Source organism: Danio rerio, chromosome 3 (genome assembly GCF_049306965.1).
Source record: "Danio rerio strain Tuebingen ecotype United States chromosome 3, GRCz12tu, whole genome shotgun sequence".
NCBI classification, from domain to species: Eukaryota; Metazoa; Chordata; class Actinopteri; order Cypriniformes; family Danionidae; genus Danio; species Danio rerio.
In genome coordinates, this window is record NC_133178.1 from 38,866,390 (window position 1) to 38,890,899 (window position 24,510).

The following is a 24,510-nucleotide window of genomic DNA, read 5'->3' on the forward strand; positions in this document are numbered from 1 at the left end:
CAATTAAAATAAATATCTATTATTATATATTATTTGTAGACAATTCTATAAAATACAAAACAAAAAAAAACATGTTTTTTAGAATTATCTGTTGTGTGTTGTCTTAGACCCGACTCATGGCTGAGAATTAGGTTTATTAAGTCTGTCCTCCCTGACTCATCATCCCTCTTTAACATATTATATAATATATTATATATTAATATATTATATACAGCAGTTTTCTTTCAACTTTTTAAGAACAATGCCATTTTTAATTAACTTTTAAATTACGTTGACGTTTTATTTGTCTTTTTTTAACTGTAAGTGTGTTATTGTTCAAACTATTTATTATGTTTTAAGTGGCTGACAATAATAAATATTCATAATAATAAGATTTAATCTGCCACGTTTGTGAACTGTGCAGAGTTGTAGCTGCTTAATTAGGCGTACTATATATTTCAATTTAATCATTATGGTGGTACATGGAGAGACTTTTTTTTTTCTGAGGTGGTACTTGGTGAAAAAAGTAAAAAAAAAAAACATGATTTAAAGAGAACAATTATAAAAATATAATAATGGATAATATAATATAATATAATATAATATAATATAATAATATAATATAATATTTTTTCACTTAAATGTTTTTATTTTGTGTTCATTTACATTTGTTTTATTTGTTTACTTGAAGATTGTGTGTTCATATAAGAAGTCAAACTGTAATTTGTTAACACCTACGATGGTTATTTTGTTATTAAAATGGGTTATTCATGATGTTACATAAGTGGGTGCATAAAAATTTCCATAAGAATCCATAAATGTGTCAGTGCTGTGCAAGAACAAGTGGAAGTGATTTCCCACAAATGTATTGCCATCCTTATAATTACAGATACATTATGGAGTCATTTCTTGATCCATCTTTCAATCTGAGTACCTTTCAAATCAGTGAGATGCAATTAGATTTTAATTGCACAAAATGTATATTGCAGAAAACAAAAAATAAACCAAGATAAACAGTCTACTACATGTTTACAAAACGGTGATTCATCACATTTAACCAAGCAGACATTTCAAATTCCTCTTTATTGATGTATTGAATGAAGTCCATTAGCCTAATGCTAATAAGTGAAGGTTCTAATCTAAGCTAAATGCTTTAAACTTTTGAAAAGTTGTGTTTAAAGATGTAGTAATTAGCTATAGTTCAGGTTGAGTTTGCTGACACTTCTGTTTTGTATGTTACAGAGCTTCTGTTTCCGTCTCAGGAGGACCCTGGCAGCTTATAAACCCAAGTGGTGCAAAGATCATGAGGAATGGTCACTTTACCTGTTCTCTCCTCATAACAAGTACGTAATTGTCCTGATATCATTTTACCACTATACTTAAGTGCATTTTTAGACATCATTTCTTTATCTTTATGTGTGACTCTTTATTTTTACTTCACTAGATTTGAAAGCAATACCACTCACTGATTCAAATAATTCATTCATTGTAAGGTTGCAGTTGATGACTCACTGATTCAAATGATCTATTCTGAGTGATTCTGCAGTTAATGACTCACTAATTCAAAATTATCCGTTCATTGCGAGTTTGCAGTTGATGACTCACTGATTCAAATGATCCATTCTGATCTAGTCTGCAGTTAACGACTTACTGATTGAAATGATTCATTTATTGCGAGTTTGCAGTTGACGACTTAATGATTATGATGATTCATTCTTAGTTAGTCTGCAGTTAACAACTCACTGATTCAAATGATTAATTCTTTGAGAATTTGCAGTTGATGGCTTACGGATTGCAATGATCCATTCTGAGTGAGTCTGAAGTTAACAACTCACTGATTCAAATGACTCATTCTTTAAAAGTTTGCAGTTGATGACTCAGTGATTCAAACGATCTATTCTGAGAGAGTCTGCAGTAAACAACTCTCTGATTCAAATGATCTATTCAATGTGAGTTTACAGTTGACTTCTCACTGATTCAAATGATCCATACTGATCGAGTCCTCAGTTAGCGACTCGCTGATTCAAATATTTAATTCTTTGAGAGTTTATAGATGACTCAATGAATGCAATGATCCATTCTGAGTGAGTCTGCAGTTAACAACTGACTGATTCAAATGATTTGTTCATTGCGAGTTTGCAGTTGACGACTCACTGATCACAGTGATCTATTCTGAGATAGTCTGCAGTAGACAACTCACTGATTCAAATGATCCATTCAGTGCAAGTTTGCAGTAGATGACTCAATGATTAAAATTATCCATTCTGAGTGAGTCTGCAGTTAACAACTCACTGGTTCAAATGATTTAATCAATGCGAGTTTGCAGTTAATGACTTAATGATTCAAAATATTCATTCTGAGGGAGTCTGCAGTTAACAACTCACTGATTCAAATGATTCATTCATTGCGAGTTTGCAGTTGATGACTCAACGATTAAAATGATATATTCTGAGAGAGTCTGCAGTTTATGACTCACATATTGAATTCTAAGTGAGTTTACAGTTATTGACTTACTGATTCGAATGAGCCATTCTGTGCATGTCTGCAGTTAATGACTCACTGATTCTAAATGAACCATAAAGAGCAAGTGTGCTGTTGACAACTTACAGTTCTTATTCAAATGATCTGGTCAGAGCGAGTCTGTAGTTAACGACTCACTGGTTCAGATTTTCCAGTAAGGAGTGCATTTCCCTAATCCTTCTTTCAAACTAAGTTTGCAATTTCCCAACTTAATTATCTAATTTCCGAAACAGGGCATACCAAAAATTTCAAAACAGTTTCCCAAACTTATGTGGTTCCCACAACTGTGCACCTGTTGACCTATACTGTAGTTTGAAGAGTAGTTTCCTTCTCATAGCCTATGATTCATGAGCTTAAAAAGATCTCAACATGATGAAATGTTCACATTTGTGATTGTTCTACAATTCTCTTTTAGGTTTCGGATGATGTGTCAAAAACTCATCTCTCACAAGATGTTTGATTATGTAGTTTTAGTATTCATCTTCCTAAACTGCATCACTATTGCTCTGGAGAGACCCCATATTCAACAATCTGTAAGTGGAATCTTTAATCTCATTTGCTATTTTGTTGCTTACTGAATATACAATGAAGTTTGTTCATTTGCTTTTTATTTTAGGAGCGATTATTTCTCCTCGTCTCAAACTATGTTTTCACTGTGATATTTGTTGCTGAAATGACAGTGAAGGTATGATTTAGAGTTTTATATTATTCTTTCTTTGTTAAGAGCATACATTTCATAAAACAGTTGCATAGACGTTATATGGCTTGTGTTAAAGGTTGTGGCCCTTGGTTTCTACTCCGGGAACCAGAGTTATCTAAAGAGCACATGGAATGTTTTGGATGGGGTGCTGGTCTTTGTGTCCCTCATTGACATTCTGGTCTCTCTGGCCTGGACTGGAAACCGAATCTTTGGCATCCTGAGGGTTCTTCGCCTGCTGCGAACTCTGCGGCCACTGAGGTGAGCCAGCGAAAGGTCAAAACATGCACGTCTGAGGCACAGGCGATCAATGAAATCCCCTACATGGTCATTGCTCCAGTTAAGGAATAAACTGAAGGTTAATTATGTGGTTGCATTATTTCCAGAACCTACACGCTACAAGCCCACTTACTGATTCAGCTTAAGCTTGGCAAAGTGAAGTCTGTTAGCCTTGAAATGATTTTAAAGCAGGCAGTGGTTTATTGATCTTAAAGGTCATTCAGACAATTGTGTCATTGTATAAATGTTAAATCTATGGAACGGAATCTAAACAGCTTGAAATGGCTTGTCTTTGTTTGTCTGTTTTCTCTCTATAGAGTAATTAGTCGTGCTCCTGGTCTGAAGCTGGTAGTAGAAACGTTGATAACGTCCCTGAGGCCCATTGGGAACATTGTGCTGATCTGCTGTGCTTTCTTTATTGTTTTCGGCATTCTTGGAGTTCAGGTGAATGCATCAGTCACTACATTTTATTGGGGCGAATTAGCTAAAAATATTTTTCAAATGGCAAGATATAAATGTAAAATATTTACAATATGAACAGGTCAAAGATGACACTATAGGTGTTCTCATCAAATTAAAATTGTCAATCGAAGCATTTTGACATCTTAAAACACCAGTGCTGTTCTAAAAATGCCAACACAGACTCATTCTGTGTTGTGGCTGCAGTATCGGGAGTGAAGTGTCTAAATAACACAGCTGAGAACCGGGTAATTAACTGTACTATGCACTCCCAGGGGTGTTACAGTCTGTATCAAAAAGTTGAGAACTTTTTTACTAAGGGGGGGTGGGGGTGATATTGTGGGAGTTTTCCGGAAGAAATAACAAAACAAGATAGTGGTGGGAGATGGGTCTGAAATCAAGGAGTGTTGGCTGGGATGGTGGGTGGGTCAATCTGTGCTTTTGAAAACACTATTGGTTGGCTTTGAGGAAGGAGGAGGGTGAGTCATTCGATCGGTCATTCAGTCAACAGCAGCCTCTGGTGGGTTTACACAAGAATAGCAGATGCGAAAGGCACTCAGGAGAGAAATTTGAGATCTTAAAAAGCATACACAGTGGTCTCTGGTGGATTTAAAACAAAAACTGCAAAAAAATGTAGTTCCTGGGACATATTTGTCGCTTTCTAGAAATATATATTTAGAGGTACATTTTTAGAATGAATCTGAGTTAAAGAAATGCTCAGCTGTGAGCACTTCATGAACTGATGGAGCATTTAAAAAATGCAGAGCATGGTTTTCAGAGTGGTTTTTAAAGCAATTGCATCTGTCAGCACAGATATTGGGATATTAAATTAGATTTTTGCAATGAGCATGCTATGAACATGTTTGCTTTGATCAATTGCAGCTCTTCAAAGGAAAGTTTTTCCACTGTGAAGGCGGCGATACCAGAAACATCACCAATAAGTCTGACTGTCTTCAGGCAAACCTCAAATGGATCAGAAGAAAGTACAATTTTGACAACTTGGGACAGGTACTGTTTTCCTCAGATATCATTCATAGATTTTATATTTACATTTAGTCATATAGCAGACGGTTTAGTCCAAAATGATTTACTAATGAGGAAGGCATTAAGCAACTTATCCTTAAGAAGCAATACTCACAAGAAGGGCTACTACTACAAATTGTAGGTTTTGACTTTGTTATAAAATTAAAAGCTAAATGTGGGGGAATGAAAGTATAGAGAGGGGGTGTTTTGACACTGTGAAGAATAATAAAGTGACTGGCTGAATAAAAAAGTGAGGTCATGATGCTCGACCTTCAGAAAAAAAAAATTCTGCAGTAATATGGTCGAAATGATTCCCAGATTGCATATATGAGTCCTGTAATGGCACTGAATGAATGATGGTTCTCTCTTCCGCAGGCTCTCATGTCTCTTTTCGTGCTTTCCTGTAAGGATGGATGGGTCAATATAATGTATGATGGGTTGGATGCTGTTGGTGTGGACCAGCAGGTTTGCATCTGCTTTGCTCATTTTAGCCAGTATTGTTTCAGCATTTATAAAGATCGTGAGACATTCCTTATTTGTCAAATGATGGATTTGTCCTTTGTCTTCCTGCCCTTCATGTCCACAGCCTGAGCGCAACCACAACCCCTGGATGCTGTTATATTTTATTTCCTTTCTGCTAATCGTCAGCTTCTTCGTCCTGAATATGTTTGTCGGAGTAGTGGTGGAAAACTTCCACAAGTGCCGTCAAGACCAGGAGGAAGTGGAGGCGCGTCTGCTGGAGTTGAAGAGGCAAAAACTGATGGAGAAAAAGCGCAGGAGTAAGGAGAATTGCGGGTCTGGTCGGTAGTCTATTTTTCTGAGCACTGCCTGCTTCAAGAGCCTGAGAGAGAAAGCTAGAGTTTTCTTTTTATTTAAAAAGTCAGAAGCAGTCTAAAGGCTGAGGAAATTCAAAATCCATGCACATTTTGGCACCAATCTGATGTCAGCCTTGGATTGCGATGGACTGCAGCATGTTCCTGCATGAGATGCCCAAAACACTTGGGGCTGCATGACAAGTAAACAGGGCTAGTTTGCACAGTACATGTGAGGTCATCATGGCCAAAGCAGCAGAGCATCCTGCTGTTATTATTAAGTGTGGGGATCGGTTAGTAGAAGTTTGAACTAATAACGACTCTTCAATTGATATATTAGTTTCATTTTAGTATCATCAGAGAGCTTTAAAGTTGAAATGCGAAGTTTGAGCTTGTACAGTCAACAAACATTGATGAATCACATTTCCCACTAAGCAATTTTGTGTTAAAAAGACATTTCAAAAGTTCAGACTTAGCTGATAATTGATAATAAAGTGTATTTGGCATGCTGTCCCGGGAGAGAGCCCTGAGCTCAGAATAAACTCGAGCCCGGGGCTCCCTCTCGTTTGAAGGGCGAGAGGGAAGTTTGAGCTGAGGTAGGTCTTGAGAACTCCCCAGCTTGTGAACGTACTGAGATATATCTGGCTAAGAGTTTTCTTAAGATGCTATTTTGGAGTAGTCAGTTTACTTATGGTGTTTGTCTTTGGACGGTGGGAGGAAACCGGGAAACCTGGGGGAAACCCACATGCAAACTTCACACAGAAATACATGTGATCCTCGAAATTAGTTTATGCAATAGTATCTGGATGCAGCCTTTATGGGCCTACTCACACTATGCCATCCGTATCGTGCCCAGGCCCGTTTCCCGGATGGTTTGAGAAGTGTGAGTGCGCTGAATCGGGCTCAAGCACGGTTCACTTGGCCGGCCCTGGCCTGGTAAGAAGAGGTGGGCCTGAGCGCGGTTCATTTGGGCTTTGGCGCGGTACGCTTGTAGTGTGAGTGCAAAACACGCCAAAGCCCGAAACTGAAAGCGAGACGTGACATTTAAGGGACTATTTCATATGTATTTATTAATCAATACTGTTCAATGAATGCAAACTGCTGTTGTTTATTAAAGATGCAAACCCCTTACTGCTTGATAGCTGCACACCTTCAGCAAACCTCCTCATTCCTGCAGCACGAGGGCTTTATGATGGTTTATGAGTGCCAAAAGTGGAGGATCTGTTCAGCGAAATATCTGACTGCGTGTCACCGCATCCCTAAGGACTGTTTGGGGAAATATTTGACTGCATGTCACTGCATATCAAACAACTGAAACGATATAACTAGAGAAATGTCCACTGTGCTGAGCGAGAGCGCTTACTGAACAGTGCAGCATCGATGACGTAAGCGTGCCCAGGCCTGATTGTAATGTGAGTGCGGGCCGTCGGGGGAGACGGGAGGGGGGACAAGCGTGCTTTGGCTCGTTTCGAGGCAACTGTACATAGTTTAAGTACGGCTTATGATGCAAGCTGGGATTGCATCACTCAGTGATGCCATGTCAGACACAATGGAGTAAGTGACGTCACTGTGATGGGTAGGGTCAGGGGTGCGTTTAGGTGAGCCCATTAGAAAGCATTGGATGCAGCTAAGATTGCACTGCACCCGGTCTGCATCCAGACCCCCCTCAGTTTATGAGTAAACCACACCTAATAGAGAGCCAAACAAATTAATTCGGGCTGTCACTGACGTCTAATAGACGTCTTAACAATAGTACTAAGACTAGTCATCAAATATACAGGAATGAATGATTGCACGTGTTTGTCTAATCTGTTTATTTGATGACTCTATTTTTAGACTATTATTGGATGTCTATTTTCATTTGCAGCCCAAATTTAGCCCTCCAGGAAATCTATGTTTGGATGTCTGTTTGACATTTTTTACATATATGCAAACAGGCAAAGGTAATGTTAACATTTTGCATCCAAATAAAAAAAAAATAATAGTATTTTTTTTGTATTAGTTAGTAATAGTATTTTGCGTTTAGTAAATAATAGTTTTTCATATTAGTAAATAATAGTATGTTTTGTTCAATTTATTTATTTTTTCTTCAGTTTTTTATTTTTTTCAATTTTTTTTCAATTTTTTTATTATTATTTATTATTTAGCAAACAATTTTTACCCATTTTCAAGGAATTAAAGTATTTTTTCCCCAAATTTCAGTGAATCTTCAACAAAAGTCAAATTAAAACTAAAATTGTATGTGATACAAATTAGAAATCGTTTAGAATAGTACAAGACTAGGGAGGAAATAAGAAAAAAATGGGGGGGGGGGGTTGTCTGATGTGGTTATATTCTCATGAAAGAGATGAGTTTTCATCTACTTCTTGAATATTGTCAGATATTCTGCAATTTGGATGGGTTGGAGAGGATCATTCCCACAGGAACGCTGAATTAGATGGTTCTGTGAAGTGATTTTGTGGCTTGAAGTGACAAGGTGACACTTATAAGTGCAAATGGAGGTTGGAGGGTGCAGCATATCAATGTTTTGAACTTGATGTGATCTGCAACCGATGGCCAGTACAGAGAGATAAAGAGAAGGATGACATGGGCTCTCAGTCATGTTGCTGCATTTTGAAGTTTTATTGCACAGGATAAATGTCCTGCCTAAAGAGCACTGCAGTAGTCCAGCCTAAAAATGAAAAGGATCTGGACACAAAGTTGTGTATCATGCTTTGATGTTGTGTGGTGCAAATCTGCAGGATTGTGTGTGTTTTGAAGGTCAAGTGGCATCAAATATTACTCCCAAGATTTCTGCCTAAATACTGACTTAATACAGAATGTCAGTGTGTATGTGTTAATGGCTGTTCATGAGTTTTGTGTTTTGACCACAGAAGTGTAAAAGTGCAAAGTTTGTTATTTTAGATGGTATTTTAAAATGTAATCAAGTAATGAAAAAGTACTTTTACATGATCAGTAACACTATTAAACAGTTATCATATTTTAAAGTAGTGCTGGATGATTTGGCCTAAAACCAAAGCAATTATTTTATTTTTTTAATTTTATTTGCCCTCTTAGTTCACTGAGTTTTGTACAGTAAATATGCGAACATATTACAAGAGATTTTTAAATGAAGGGTGCATTACTTGATTTTAAAATAATTGAAGAAACCACACACCATCTCATATCTATGATTATTTATTAAGCATCAGTGCTGAATAACTAAAATTAAAACACACATTTCCTAAAACTAGTCACAAGTAAATAACTTACACTTTAATGTTTTTAATATAAAAAGTAGTAAATAAGCAGTATCTCTTCTGAATAAAATTACTTGTATATTGTGTAAATAATATTTTATCAGAACATTTCTTGAATCTTCTGTAAACAAATATTTTATTTAAAATAACAATTTTATTGTAATGGAAAATATGCCATTTCAAGGCATCTCTGGAGCAGCTTACAATCATCTTCAATGTAGTGCAAGTGAGCGACGTGTAGTTACATTTTTTGAGAGTTGCGCAGGTATGCGACCACTCATAGGCTGCACCAGACCACACTCGTGAGTTTGACACAGGACTTTAAAGCAGCCTTAACAGAGTGGGGTCACATGACTCCACACGCAGTGGGGAAAGTAATTGAAAAAAACTGATCTGAAAAAAATGTGATCGATTATAGGTTCTAAATGTTGATTTCCATCACTTTCCGATTAATCGGACAGCCCTATTATAAAGTTTATTCATTTTTCTTTGGCTTAGTCTCTTTATTCATCAGGCCTCGCCACATGGAAATGAACTGCCAACTTATCCAGCATATGTTTTACACAGTGGATGACCTTCTAGCTGCAACCCAGTACTGGGAAACACCCATACACACTCACTCACACATATACACTACCTCCAATTTAGCTTATTCAGTTCACCCACACCGCATGTCTTTGGACTGTGGAAACCGGAGCACCTGGAGGAAACCCTTGCAAACACAGTGAGAACATGCAAACTCCACACAGAAATGTCAACTGACCCAGCTGGGACCAGCTACCTTCTTGCTGTGAGGTGACAGTGCTAACCACTGCGCCACCATGCCGCCCTTATTATTAAGTTATACAGTTAAGTTATAAAACCTTGTCATCTTCTTTTGGGGGCATTACTAAACAAACATTGATAAACAGTTTGTTTTAATTATTTGACAACTGTTTACATTCTAACATTGTAATGTTTTAGTAAATATAATCCAGCACACTTTCAATACTTGCTCAAAATGTTATTAAATGTAATGGTTAGGTCTCCTGGGCATATTTAAGAAAACAATTACCATTGAATTATAGCATAGTTTTGCGTTATGGATTATATTCTTACACACTTCATCATTCTTGGGATAAAAATAAGAAGCTTTGATTAGTCTTTTTCTTTTAGTTTTGTGTGGTCAACGGGTGTTTTGTGTTGAATTTGTGATTGCTTATTATATTAAGCACTGTGATTGATCTGCACAGTAATAATTATTGGGTATTGTGTTCTTGATGCTGATTTCCACTCTTTATATGACTGATAATGTTAAACGAACTTTGAACCAATTTTTAAGCAAACATTGATAGTGTGGGTTGATTTGTTTGTTTTTGCTCCCTTTGACGGTGTTTTTTGTTTTGTTTTTTATTCAGGTGCGCTGAGTTTGAACAGCCAATTTGAATGTTATCACTGATTGAATGGTAGTTATCAGTGGTTATCAGCTAAGAGATATGGGCCAGTAGGGGCCCTCTGTTAATATTTGTATTATTTATTACATTTTCCGTTTTATTGTATTTTAATAATGTCTACCCCTACCCCAACCCTAAACCCAACCGTCACAGTAATTTAAAAACAAATCTGAATCTGGAGTCTTTTCTATTGGTATAGCTAATTAACCATGTGGATGGATGATAACCAGGCAATAGGCATAGAGGGCCCCTACTGGCCCATATCTATCAGCTTATAACCACTGACAATGCCCATTCAATCGAGATAACATTCAAAGCGGGTGGTTTAAACTGATGGAATGTTTTAGTAATGGATCAAAAGTGAGTTTATTGTCCTAATAATGCAGGAGAACTGTGACAAAAGAGAAAGTGGTTGGTCTGTGACAGTTTCTAATAGAATAATGTAATATTCTACATTATAGTGTTGAACTCAAACAAATGTTACAGCATTATATCCAGTTGAGAGATGAGATATGGTCAGCTTGTTGCAGTCTGGCTGTCAGTCGGAATCAGTTTGGCACACTGAGGGCACTATTGGCATTGTCTGGTTCACTTCTGTGAGTATTAAGGATTCTGAGTAAGAAGGCCATGATTTTACGTGACTAAACATATAAATGTGAAGAAGTGTGGTCTTTGTTTAAGCACCATGCCTGCCACTGCAAAAAAAGAGAAATGTTTCTGATAAATGATCTTTTGCATAAAGGCTGACAGTTTTATCTGCTTTTGACACACTTGGCTCCTCCAGCCTTTACTGCAGTCAAGGGATTAATCGTGTATGTGACTATGACTTACAGTACTCATAGCAGTTTTATTTGCCTGGATCTATTCAATGATCCTCAATGCATTCATCTGGGTGAGATCGAAGGACGTTTAATGAAACAATCAACACAGAGTGGATTAACAGGACAAGGAAGAGAAAGGGGCAAATCTTTTAAAATAGGAACAGTGGGCCTCATTTATGAAATAGATGTTGAATGTGAAGTGTGTGGATGGTCATTTCAACACAAAACTCTAATCAATATTAATCAATATGGATGTGAGTGGTGTATATAGCTTCAATTAAATATCATGTCTGGTCTCAGCTCGTGCACATAAATTATTCAGTTAGCATGAAGGCATGCTTACCTGTTTGGATGTCTAAAAGATAATAATTAAGATTATCTCATTTTGATATTTATCTATAGTTTAATATATAAAAATTGAGACTTTGGTGTGATTTGACATGTCATTACATTAATACTAGGCTACATTAATACATTTTATTACTTAAATCGATACTTGTATGAGAGTTCTATTATTAAAGATTTATTTAACATGAGAACACATTACTTTTATATATGCATCTGTAATAAGTCACCATGTTTACATGTGGAGCGAACTCTGTAACCTAAAGGGCAGAAATCTTGCTGTGACAATATGTTAAGGCTTATTTAAATCACTTTGATCTAGGGATGTCCAGATCCGATCACTTGTTTGGAAATCGTGCCCGATCACACGGTTTCAGACTCAATTGGAATCGGATGTTACTTCCCAATCAGTACTCGAATATACCTCTATAGTTATGCGGTGGCACAGAGTTAGACCTTGTTCTTGACTTTATACAGAAACAGTGTGTGAAGCATGTGATATGACATCACTTTGTTGCAGAGACGCTATTGGTTTAATGCCGGCAAAGTAGAACACAGAAGAAGCTTGAAGCGGAAATCGCGAGTATGTCTGCGGTCTGGAGGTATTATGAAGTTGATGACAACATTGCCATAACAAACTGTGAGATATGTAAACTTAGGATTGCCTGCTGGGTATTTTAAGTTGATGTGCTATTTGTTTTTATATTAGTTTATATATATATATATATATATATATATATATATATATATATATATATATATATATATATATATATATATATATATATATATATATATATATATATATTTACTGTCCAAAAGTAAAGAACTTTTGTTATTTATTGCTTGATTGTTCAAGCTAACTCACAGAGTTGTTGAATGTTAAAATAAGGCGAAGCAATAAAAAATAAGGTACATCCTGAATCTGTTTCTTTGCTCCTTTTTATTAATTTTTCTATATATATTATAGTAGTATCGAATGAAGTTTCGGTATCGTTAGAAACTCAAAGACTCGAGGGCAAAAGATTAAAAAAACTGATCGGGACATCCCTACTTTGATACTTTGAACCCTAAATAACAAGCTACAAGTGTCCAGCAGTTGATGCCACAAACCAAGCTCATGCTGCATTGATAGAACACATCCAAATTGTGTATGTGTTTGAAAACGTAACATACTGTAGTGCATTTAGTTATAGTTTAAGGCCATTTGGTGATTTCAGTTATAAAACAGCACATATCCTTTGGTTGTGTGTAATGATGTTGTGTCTTCTGGGAAACTTTGAATGCTTTCACATCATCCACATTAGCTGCACTGATTAAGAGTCCAAGTCTCGGTCTGACTGGTGTGATTCTTTTTATGCTAAATTTGATTGGACGGGAGTCACGTGACTGATTATTCTACTTAGTTAATCACTGACTACGTTAACATGGACATCAGTAATCAAATTATCTGCCTTAATCTTAATAAGACAATAATAGGATGAAGGTGTTTACATAAGTTGCTTTTTGAATGTTGCTTTCATGATCCCGTTTTGCATGTTGCATAGCATTTGATTTAATTAACGTCATTGCGTCACCACTTTATCCACATTTCCTCTGAAGTTTCATGTAAATTTGGGTGTTTCATTTTTAATTTGTCGACTTATACTGCAATTTGGTACTTTCACTTTCGTTTAGGAATATTCATGCATCCCCCATGACAAACAGGATATTGGATGCGAGTATGAACTGCTGGAGGAGTGTTATTGTAATGGAATTTGATACAGCATGCCATATGGGAAAAAACCTCCGCATATCGTGGTGTGTGTGTCTGTGGTCCTATTGACTCAATAGGTGCAGAGAATATTGTCAAACAGTCGTGTGTGTACAGACTATCCTGTCGCAAATATTGATTCTACATGACGGTAATAGTTTGATTAAGGTGTGTACTGCCTTTCAGTAATGCGACTGAAATTGGCTGACTCCACATGTCTTAATCCAATTTCTGTTTAATTAGATTATGACCTTAATCCGATTAAATTAATTTAAAAAAATCGCTGTTTACATATGTTCTTCATCATGTTAAAATCAGATTATTGGTGTCGTTGTAAACGTACTCATTTAGACAAGAACAAACAAACATCAAGAGGATATTGGTAGATTAAAAACACAGAACTAAAATTGTACTCAAGTAAAAGTAAATGTGCATATTTTTTGGACTACTTAGTAATGTGCTACTTCTGGGAAAAAACTACTCATGGTAATTTAATTATTTGCAATCAGTTATTTTACACCACTGACGAATCAGCCGATTCGATTGTTAGCGCTCAGTTGAATGGACGTTATCAGTGGTTATTAGCTGATAGGTATGGGCCAGTAGGGGACTTCTGTGCCTATTGGTAGGCTGTTATCCTCCATCCACATAGTTAATCAGCTATTGATCACATACTCCTGCGGCCGGAAGTTAACAATAATTATTTTTATTATTTATTCAACTTCCCGTTAATTGTATTTTATTAACGTCTACCCCTATCCCAACCCTAAACCAAACTGTCACAGTAATGTGAAAACAGATCTGGAACTGGAGTCTCTATTAATATAGCTGATTAACCATGTGGATGGATGATAACAGCCTTCTGAGCCTACCAGCCAATGTAAAACTGCATATTTACTATCTTAACAGCCTTTTTAAAATTAGCATAGCTCTGAGACTACTGCACATCGCAAAAATAATGTGTTGTATAGTTAATTCTGCTCACCCACAAATCATATGGTCCATCCTTGAGCTTATTTATCAAGTATTTAGGTTTATTTATAATAAAACTTTCACTAAAGGAGCAATAAGTTCAGCTTAACTCATATCATATTCTGCAGAGTTCAGCAGATTTTCCTCCAAATTCAGAGCAGAAAAAAAGCATATAACACATACACAGATTCCATCTGGGCCTGCCAATATTGCATCATACTGAAATACAGGCTGTTTCTATGTGCGACTTTAAAAGACTTTTAAGGTGGCCTTGAGAGTCATACAGCACAGTATCTTCTAATGCGACAAGATCCATGTAACAGTTATACTGTATACCTGCATGTTTAACTCTATCAGATATTCAGCAGCTCAAAGGCTTCTCTCTTGGCGTATGGGATTTACCTGTACACACGCTTTTACGGCAGACTCAGAAAGATGGATTCAATCTCGAATCAATTTTATGGTTGCTGTCATGTCCGATATATCACTCATAGGACAACTAATCGATGAACAGTCACCTGTAAGCTCTCCTTGAGAAATACTCACTGAAATCATATGTTCTCCAACACACACACTGCCATGTTTACAACGGCATGTTTACCAAAAGCAGCATGCTTGAAACCCATGAAGGCACAAGTGCTGCAGAAGAGGACTGAAAACGGATAGTAAAATCACAGTAATGATGAGCACTGGTCCTCTGTGTAGCATTCGTCCCCTCACACCCTGTGCCTTTTGCCTCTGCATCAGTGATTTGGTTTATTTGTGTTTACCCTGCACTGACTCTTTTGTGTTCTCTGTCTGTATGGCTGTATCAACAGAGGCACTCCGGAGACCATATTATGCTGACTATTCTCCAGCCCGGCTTTACATCCACACACTGTGCACCAACCACTATTTGGACCTGTTTATAACCGGCATCATCTGCATCAACGTAGTTACCATGTCCATCGAGCATTTCAATCAGCCTTCTGTGAGTATATGAACACTTTGAAGTCTTCTGGGGTGTGTTTCCCAAAACCATCATTAGACAACTGAGGCTAAATTTTTGACTGTTTAAACAGTTCAGCGATTTAAATCTATTGTTTTGAGATTGAACAGAGTGTGTTTTTAAGGCTTTGATGTGTTTATAAGATGCAAAGCAATGTGTGCGCATGCTTCATTTGTAGAAAATCACTGTATTTTGTCATATATCTTACTTTGATTATATACAGCTACTCAGCTAACATGATAACAACTGTCATATAGTTCCTCTGAAAGGCCCGCCCACAAGAGGCTCTGATTGGTCAGCTAACAAAATGTGCTTTAATATGCGTATCGGCTCCACATCACCAGGAAAAGCATCATGCCTTTACAAGCACATGCTTTTGCGCTGTGTAAATATTGCCAATCAGAGTATCTGTTAGTCGTATCAGTTTGTACCTGAATCAGACAAAAAATGAAAGAGGACTTAGCTGAACCGCACGCCTGCTCTCTAAAGTAAAATCTGACAAGTGTCCTTTGGAAGCCCAAATAAAGAAACAAGACAACCTCTGTGGAAATATCAGTGTTTGCACGACATTTTAGCTTTGTCCGCTACATTATAGCCTTACAGCGTGTGTATGTGCACGGTGTAAGCATTTAACCTGAAATCCTTGTGATCTAACCAGGCCAGATATATATTTTTTTGTAGTCCCCAAACTTTGTTTGCTGTAGGCTTTGCTACGCTAACTCTGTAAAAGCCAATAGCCGCGTTTCCACTATCGCACCTGAATCGAGCATGCCAGGGTGAGCCAGGGCAAGTTGCGTTTCCACTATCACTTCTGGGGCCTAATTTGGCCAATGCAGGGCTTCATCAGGGCCAGCTGCCGGCCTTTTTTGGCATGCATTTAAAATATTTTCCTCTATATGTTACAGATAGATTCACTATAGACTACCAGATAGATTGACAGATACACTAATTTGCTTATTATCTACACTGTAAAAACTATTTTAACCTCTTGAAAGATATTGAGATGATATTGACAGATTTTGGAATGTTCTCAGTTTTATCTTATCAACATATTACCTGTTTTTTTTTTTTATTAATATTTTATTTATTTATTTATTTATTTATTTATTTATTTATTTATTTATTTATTTATTTATTTATTTATTTATTTGTTTATTTATTTATTTATTTATTTATTTATTTATTTATTTATTTATTTACCTATTTGGTCCCAAAATTTGATTGTGACTTTTTAAGATTATAATTTTGGCCGAGGTTGTGTTTTTTGGTCCAATCATTTCAATCCTGAAAATAACCCTTCTGTTAACATTTTTAAAGCATATTTATGCTTACTAATATAATAGGTTTTCTAAACCCAAGCAAAAATATTAGTGTAACTAAGATGTTTTTGTTTTTCCATAATTTTATTAATTGGTTTTCAGTTGCATAAAGTAGCACTAAGCACTTTTTCATGGCAAAATAATAATAAACATATTATTTATTTTTTATATAATGCAAGAACATTTATACATTTGTGGTTGTGGGTTTACTATTGCATTGCACTGCATTAAAACTGCTGATATAATTGTTTCTATCTTCCACAGTATCTTGACGAGGCACTTAAATACTGTAACTATGTATTTACAATCATCTTCATAATTGAGGCTCTGCTTAAACTCGTGGCATTTGGAATACGGAGATTCTTCAAAGACAGGTATTGGAACCTATATGGATCTTTAAACACCTAATATGGCCAATCTAATGTGTATATCAATCCACTTGTATCATATTGAATAGATTGCAAACACTATTTTTGTCAGATTTTATTTGATTATGTGACTTTGACTCCTAAATTCTTATTGTACAAGAAACAAAATGTACTATATTTTTAAATAATACCACAACACCCTAAATCAAACAGCCAAATTTGGGCTGATATATCATGTAGCCTAATGCACTTTAGATCAGGGGTGTCGAAACATGGTCCTGACTCCTGCAGGGCCACTGTTCTGTATATTTAGCTCCAACTCTATTTGAATAAACCTGAGCCAGCTAATTGAGCTCTTACAGTGTACAATTGCCCTCCAGGACTGAGTCTAAACACCCCTGCCCTGGATAGTATTTAGTTTATACTGATTATATACATTACATTCTAATTACCTTGTTGTTTTAACTAAGCCGTCCTGTTGTATTTTAGATTCTGATGCAAAAGTCACAGTAAGAATGTGCTTTGGGAGACTCCTTAACCTCTATGACCTTGTCTTTTATCACAGGCTCTATTTGTGCATTGGATAAACTTGTGTTCTTAGATATCTTTAGTCATGCAGGGAATTTGCTAGTGCTTAATCCGATAACGTTAATTAAAGACTTCATTGGCTTTGTGTACAGCAAACATATTTCTTGATTCAGAGATGGTGTGCACTGATTGATTATTCAAGCCAACAAAGACGTGAGATTAAAGCATGGCAGACTCTTTTTCAGATCAGACAGAAAAGATCATGCAGGGTAATTAAAGAACGTCCATCAAAAAGTATCTATACTTGAGGGGTCAATATTTAATGTGAGAGATTAAAAGATGAGATGGATAATGTAAATCTATATTATTCTTCTCCTTAAAAAGGCTGAAATCTTTGTAACTAGTGACATTGATGGCTATTAAGTAATCTACTGTACAGTCAACAACGTAGTGCTTGTGTCCGCACTTGTGTACATGTACTGTAACATACAAGAAATTTAATGTGATTAAAGCCCTGATTAACATAGGGTGAAATTCTTTTTTGGTCACTGAAAATGCACAGGGTCCTATTTTAACAATCTAAGCACATGGTACAGATGTCTAAATCCACTTTGGCTATATTAACGACATGCTCAGCATGCTCTTAATAAATAATGAATGCGTTTTGTGTGTAACCTGCTACAAACCAATTAGAGTCTCTTATTTAGGGCCGCACAATTATATTGTTTTAGCATCAACATCACAATGTGAGAATCTGCAATAGTCACAATGCAGTATGTCACACAATTTCAACTTAATTTAAACCATTTGAAACACAAGAAATTATAAAGTTTGTAATTTGTCAAAGTTTTTAATAAAGATGAATTGTGTTAAATATTTTTACAAGGAAGTCTATACTGTGTTATTTTAAACTAGTTTATTGCATTTCTCAATACTGTTAGCCTCCACTGAAATCCATAAAGCGATGTTTGTTTCATTTTAATTTTTCTTGTGTTTTCATCTGTGCTTTAATCTATTTAAGTTTATTTTAAATTTATTTATTTTAGTGCAGATGCACTCCAGTATAAAAATCATCCCTATCAATGTAAAACTATGAATTCTTTCCAAAGAGTAATTTTATGAAATTGTATTCATATCGTAATACATTGCAGAAAAACTAAATATTTAAATTGTTTTTGTCCTATATCGTGCACCCATACTCCCATTCCCTGTATAAACTGTGTGACATGGCATATTCACTATTAATCACAACTGCATCAGACTGTAACTAGCTAAAAAACTCTTCAGTTGCATCAGGCGATGTATTGCGCAGTGTATGATAAGGCCACTAAACACCATAAACACTCATTAAAGTGATATTTCGATACATATTTAAATATGAGCTGCACTCTTTTCTCTTTTCAAACATATTAAATTACAAATCATAGACTATGTGTTGACTCTTTGGTGATGTCCAAAGAGCTGCAGGAAATTACTTTTTTATTCGCTGATAACATGTCTCTGTAAATATCATTAGTATGAAAAGGAACATAATTTGTTGCCGTCATACTGCCTCTTAGCATTCATTTTGCCTAGAAACTGCAGTCAAACACATGTTGAAGTACATGTTTTCAATGGAAATGTGTTGTAAAACAGAGCAGTAAGAAAACAGCAGCTAAGAAAACATCTGATCACAGCGAAATGAATATGTTCAGTCAAAATGTGAATTACACTCAAAAATCAAACAAAAAGTGCTCAGGGGTAGCTTAAATAATGTATCACTACTCTTTGGGTAAGGAATGTACTAGAATAAACAGCAAAAAATCAGTCCAAGGCACTTGAAAAGTGTGGAAAACAATATTTTCTTTAAAAAGTTTTTTTTTTTTTTTACACATTTTGAGTGCCTTGGATTGATTTTTTCTGTTTATTGTGAATTACACTGTTATAATAGTTTAAATATAATAAATATTTGACACTATACATCAGAAATGCCTAAATTTTGACTTACGGGCCAAATTTGGCCCATGGTAAACTTTGATCTAGCCTGCCATCCCATCTGAAAAGAGAAGGAGATTATTGGGGGTGTAATTGGGGGCATTACCTTTGACAAAGGTCATCATTTCTAATTTTAGCAGCAGTATCAGCGGATATTAAGCAGACAGTCTACTAGTACTCAAATAGACATCAAAATAAAGTGTTACCAAATATTATTATATTAATTAATACAATTTAAAATAATGTATTATGTTTATTTTTAAATATTAAAAAAATAAATTAGCAAATGACCCAACTACTTGTAGAACGGTTTGGTATATATGTAAAACAGTTTGGTATATTTACCTTCAGCTCGAAGACTCAATCAAGTTTGTTTTTTGGCTCTTCATAAGTAAAAGTTTGTGCACCCCTGCTGTAGATTATTTAGATTTGTAATGTGAGCCTCTTTCTTTACAAACCACACTGACAGTACAGAATATCTCTTTTAGCATTATCCTGAATCTTAGCATTAAATTGGTTTAATATTCATTCCTAGTGGTTTATGCATTGATAGTAAAAATGCATCTAAAAATATAGACTATTTTCCTTTGTTCTTATAGCATTTTTATGAGCAAAACTGCAATTAAAACAAAGTCAGGCAAGTAGATCCTGAAATGAATTATGTATATTAGCAAAGGATAAATTCACTAACCTCTCTAACACATTGTAAAACACCTTTATAATTAAGTGCGACTTGTCATTAAGTCATGACTTAATATGTGGTGTCTAATGTCAGGTTGTGCACAGGGGAATGGGATGAATCATTTTTATCAGTTAAATGAAACATGCAAAGTAAAAAGGAGTCACGATCCCTGTTGTTTATCATTAATCCCACATTAGCACGTGTCCAGGCGCAATCAGCCGTATGCTGTTGTATTTGCAATATGCCCATTAATCTACATACGGCTTGTTTGCTCAGTTTGCTTAATGTTCTGACACAGATTAGCTAAATGATGCTTGTTGCTGGATGCTATATTTTAAGTATGATGTCGTAATGTGCCGGCAGATGGAACCAGCTGGATCTTGCAATAGTCCTACTCTCTATCATGGGCATCACTCTGGAGGAGATTAAGATGAATGCAGCGCTGCCCATCAACCCCACCATCATCCGTATTATGAGAGTGCTAAGAATCGCAAGAGGTACTGCTGCTATTGAAGCTCACAGAACTGTAGGAACTTGTGTAAATGAAGCATTTATTAACATGCAGAGTAATTATAACTATATGCCTGAAAAATAAGATGGCTAAATGTTCCTTTGAGTGGTTTATTAATTATTTATTCTGAATGATCTTGAATAACTGGTTTGTAAATTGGTAAATAATGCATTATTTAATTCAATAATGTAAATGAATTATTAACAAAGTTTGAAAATACAATCATTAAGCACATTAGAGAACTCTTTAGTTTAGGTCACAATTACTGCTTTAATAAACCATTAACTAACACTACTATCTTAAACTACTAATTAGCTGTTTATTAATACTTAGTAAGGTAGAAATTGGGTTTAGGTTTTGGGTTGGATTAGGGATGCAGAATAAGATCATACTTTATAACTACTAATAAATAGTTAATATCTTAATATTAAGCTGGTAATAAATAAGTAGTTAGCATGAAGTGTGAACTTAACTAAAAACATTACCGCACATTACATATGAGCTTATAAGTAGGCCCACACAAGCAGAAATCCACAGATCTCCGCAGATTTTTTAGCCAATCGTTAAGTCTATTTATTGACTTGTGTTAATGAGTGTAAATATATATTTATTCAGTTTTTATAATAATTTCAGTATTAACTAATATGCAAATGTTTATATGATTTATTTACAAGATTGTTTGTAAAGTAATATTTTCTATATTTCTGTAGGTATTACAGTATATGTTTGTTTACCAAACATATAATACTTTGTTTCCCTAATAAGTGGATCTAATTGGATTTGCATTAAATTCCTTAAATAAAAGTTAAAATGTTATTATATTTAAACTATTCTGCAGCAATCCGCAGATTTATTTATTTTTTACAAAATTCTGCTCAGAAATACCAACGCAATCTCACAGCAATTTTTAATTTTTTGATTTAGTGGCTAATTCATATGAATTAGTAGCAGACGGGTGATTTTAGGATAAAGTTGTCAGCTCCTTATGGGGTAAACAAAAAAAATGTGTATATATAAAAATGTTTGACTAATATGGTTAGTATGATTGAATTAATATGATTGAATAATAATCTAGCAGTATTCTACAGTATGGCATAGAGAGACGTAGCCATGTAGGCTCAACACACCTGTTTACTGTAGTACAAACTATTTTCTATACTCAAATACATTTTTTTCCATGCATTAAATAAATAAAAGTGTCCCTTTTCTAATTCAAAATGCCATTGATATACATATAAAAACTGTACAGGCTAATTTACATATTTCACTATCATAATATCAGACAGATTCATTCTGGCCTTGCTTATAAGTAGGCCCACATGGAATCTGCGTGCAGAAATCTGCAGATTTTAGCCCATCGAGTCTATGTATTTACATTTATTCCGTTTTTAAATTCATGTCACTAATATTATTGTGATGTAATAATAATAATATTATTAAATGGTACATATGATTTATTTACAATTCAGTTTGTAAAGTAATATGTTCTGTCTTTTTGTAGAGATATTATATGAGAGGCTTGCTTTGTTTACTAAATAAAGTGGATCCTATTGGATTTGATTTGTGAACATTAAATAAAAGTTAAAAAGCTATTGTTAGTTGTGATACTCCTAAAACTATTCTGCATTAATCCACAGAGTTTTTACTAAATTCGTAGCAGAAATAACAAAAAATTTCCTCAGATTATGTCTGGCCCTACTTACTGTATAAGTCAAGAACATAGCGTTTGCATTAATTAATGTCATAGCATTAATGCTTGACAAATGATAAACTCTTTGCTAATGCTTATTAATTTATTTATAGTATGCAGATATTATAAAGTGTTTTTACTATTACAAATAGTCTGAGATGTGTTTTAATGCCAGAATTGTTGAGTTCAGTAATGACTATATGGACGTGGGATTGTGTGTTCTGACCACAGTGCTGAAGCTGTTAAAGATGGCTACAGGCATGAGATCCCTACTCGACACCGTAATGCAAGCTTTACCACAGGTACCTGTTGTCTGTTTTATATTCAGTTATTAAAATGTGTATATTTGGAAAAGTTTATATTTCGTCACCTTGGAATCGTAAGGTTCTATCTGCTTTCTAAATGATTTTGAGATGTTGAGCTTCAAAGTTTTTGCATTCCATATAGCAAACAAAATGTGTACCACAGTTCTCTTTCATACATTAACATGACATAGACCCTAAATGTGCTCTAAATCTAAAATTAGAGTAAATTGGAGTAAAAAAAAAACAGTAATGCACATAGAATCTTCTAATTAATCTAATTAATATGTTATCCTGATTTGTTCTCGTGCATACATTAAAAATGCTGATTGGCTCACAGAAAGAGCCTTGTAGAGACTTTGTAGATAAAATGTTTTTTGTTTTTTAAATAAAAAGTCTTAATGTAAACGACTTATAATAAAAAAACATCCCATAACATAAATAAGTTTTTGTCATTTAATATGAATATGTGAATAACTAAATTTTGACAAAAAAGTCAGATAGAACCTTATTATTCTAAGGTTCACTTAATTTTCATTTTAAATATCTTTTATCATTTTATATAATATACAGATTTTTGACTGCCTTTTTGTTATTTCATATAATAAGGTCCTCTTAATAAAGTTAGAAAGATTTGTATATTAAATAAATTCACATTTTATGCCACATTTAAGGCAAGGCAAGTTTATTTATATAGCACTTTTCATATGCAATGGTAATTCAAAGTGCTTACATAAACAAGAACAAAAGAAACAAGAAAAAGTAATAAAGTAACAAAGAATAAGAATTATAAAAACTAATTAAAATGTGTTAAAACAAGTTATAAATAATGTAAAATAAAGACATAATCATGATTTAGACATAACAAAGACATAATTTAAAATAATAGTTCACCCAAAAATGAAAGTTTTCTCACCATTTACTCACACACAAATGGTTCTAAACTTTTATGAATTTCTTTCTTCTGTTAAACACCCAAAGTTAGATGATCTAAAGAATGTTGGGAAAAAGGCACCATTGACATCCATAGTAAGAATTAAAAATACTAAAGAAAATCAATGTTTTTTTCCCAACATTCTTCAGTATATCTTCCTTTTTGTGTTTAACCAATGAAAGCACCACAAACAATTTTGGAACAAGTGGAGGATGAAATTAAAACGATGACAGAATTTTCAATTTTGGATGAACTGTGCCTTTAAGACTTTAAAGTAAACACGCACTGCTATTATTGGATGAGTCGTGTGTTTTAATAATATAATAAATAAACACTACTGTGATGTACACTGAAAACAAAATGTTTAATTTTGGTAATAAACAATTCTAAACGATTTAAAGATCAGTTACAGACAAAGAGAAGCTGTTTTGTTCAGCTAAAAATAACTGGAAAGGGAGTGTGCTGAAAGATTTTCTTTTTAGAATCAAATTGTTTTGTATCTTTTTAGTTGCCTCTGCCTATGCTTTAAAACAATGTTTATGCATAATAATTGTGCATGAACTTTATTTTGTATTTATTTATAACTCTAAATAGTAGGTAGAAAATGTAATATAAAATTAATATTTAGAAATTTGAGATAAAACCAATTGAACAAATACAGCAACAGAAGTCTTTTTTTGTCTTACAGACAGCCTGCTTCATTCATTCATTCATTCATTTTCTTTTTGGCTTAGTCCCTTTATTATTCTAGTACGGTGGCCGGGAAGTGCAAAACAACATTACAAAGTTTGAAACACTTTAACAAAGCTCGAGACAAATTTACATTTTGAAAAACATGTTTACCTATCATCAGACACAATTACATAGGAAAAACAATTTTAC

At 34.6% G+C, this 24,510-nt stretch overlaps 1 protein-coding gene across 16 annotated transcripts in view; it reads left to right on the top strand.

The window, feature by feature from the left end:
- The window catches only part of cacna1ha (calcium channel, voltage-dependent, T type, alpha 1H subunit a), a 260,158-nt gene that overhangs the window by 225,827 nt on the left and 9,821 nt on the right, over positions 1-24,510 (top strand). For 12 of the 16 annotated variants that reach the window (XR_012401138.1, XR_012401139.1, XM_073944890.1 and 9 more), the window contains 12 exons: positions 1,222-1,322; positions 2,915-3,032; positions 3,116-3,184; positions 3,276-3,457; positions 3,793-3,919; positions 4,817-4,942; positions 5,333-5,422; positions 5,544-5,736; positions 15,151-15,302; positions 16,904-17,013; positions 20,555-20,688; positions 22,624-22,694. Coding sequence is in view for 14 of the 16 variants with exons in the window: in XM_073944890.1 (XP_073800991.1) it covers positions 1,222-1,322; positions 2,915-3,032; positions 3,116-3,184; positions 3,276-3,457; positions 3,793-3,919; positions 4,817-4,942; positions 5,333-5,422; positions 5,544-5,736; positions 15,151-15,302; positions 16,904-17,013; positions 20,555-20,688; positions 22,624-22,694 (1,473 nt within the window). In the remaining 2 variants the exon portion in view is untranslated. Of the gene's footprint in view, positions 1-1,221; positions 1,323-2,914; positions 3,033-3,115; positions 3,185-3,275; positions 3,458-3,792; positions 3,920-4,816; positions 4,943-5,332; positions 5,423-5,543; positions 5,758-15,150; positions 15,303-16,903; positions 17,014-20,554; positions 20,689-22,623; positions 22,695-24,510 lie in introns of all 16 variants that reach the window. The other 4 variants (XM_009299685.5, XM_073944888.1, XM_073944895.1 and 1 more) reach the window with 1 other exon arrangement.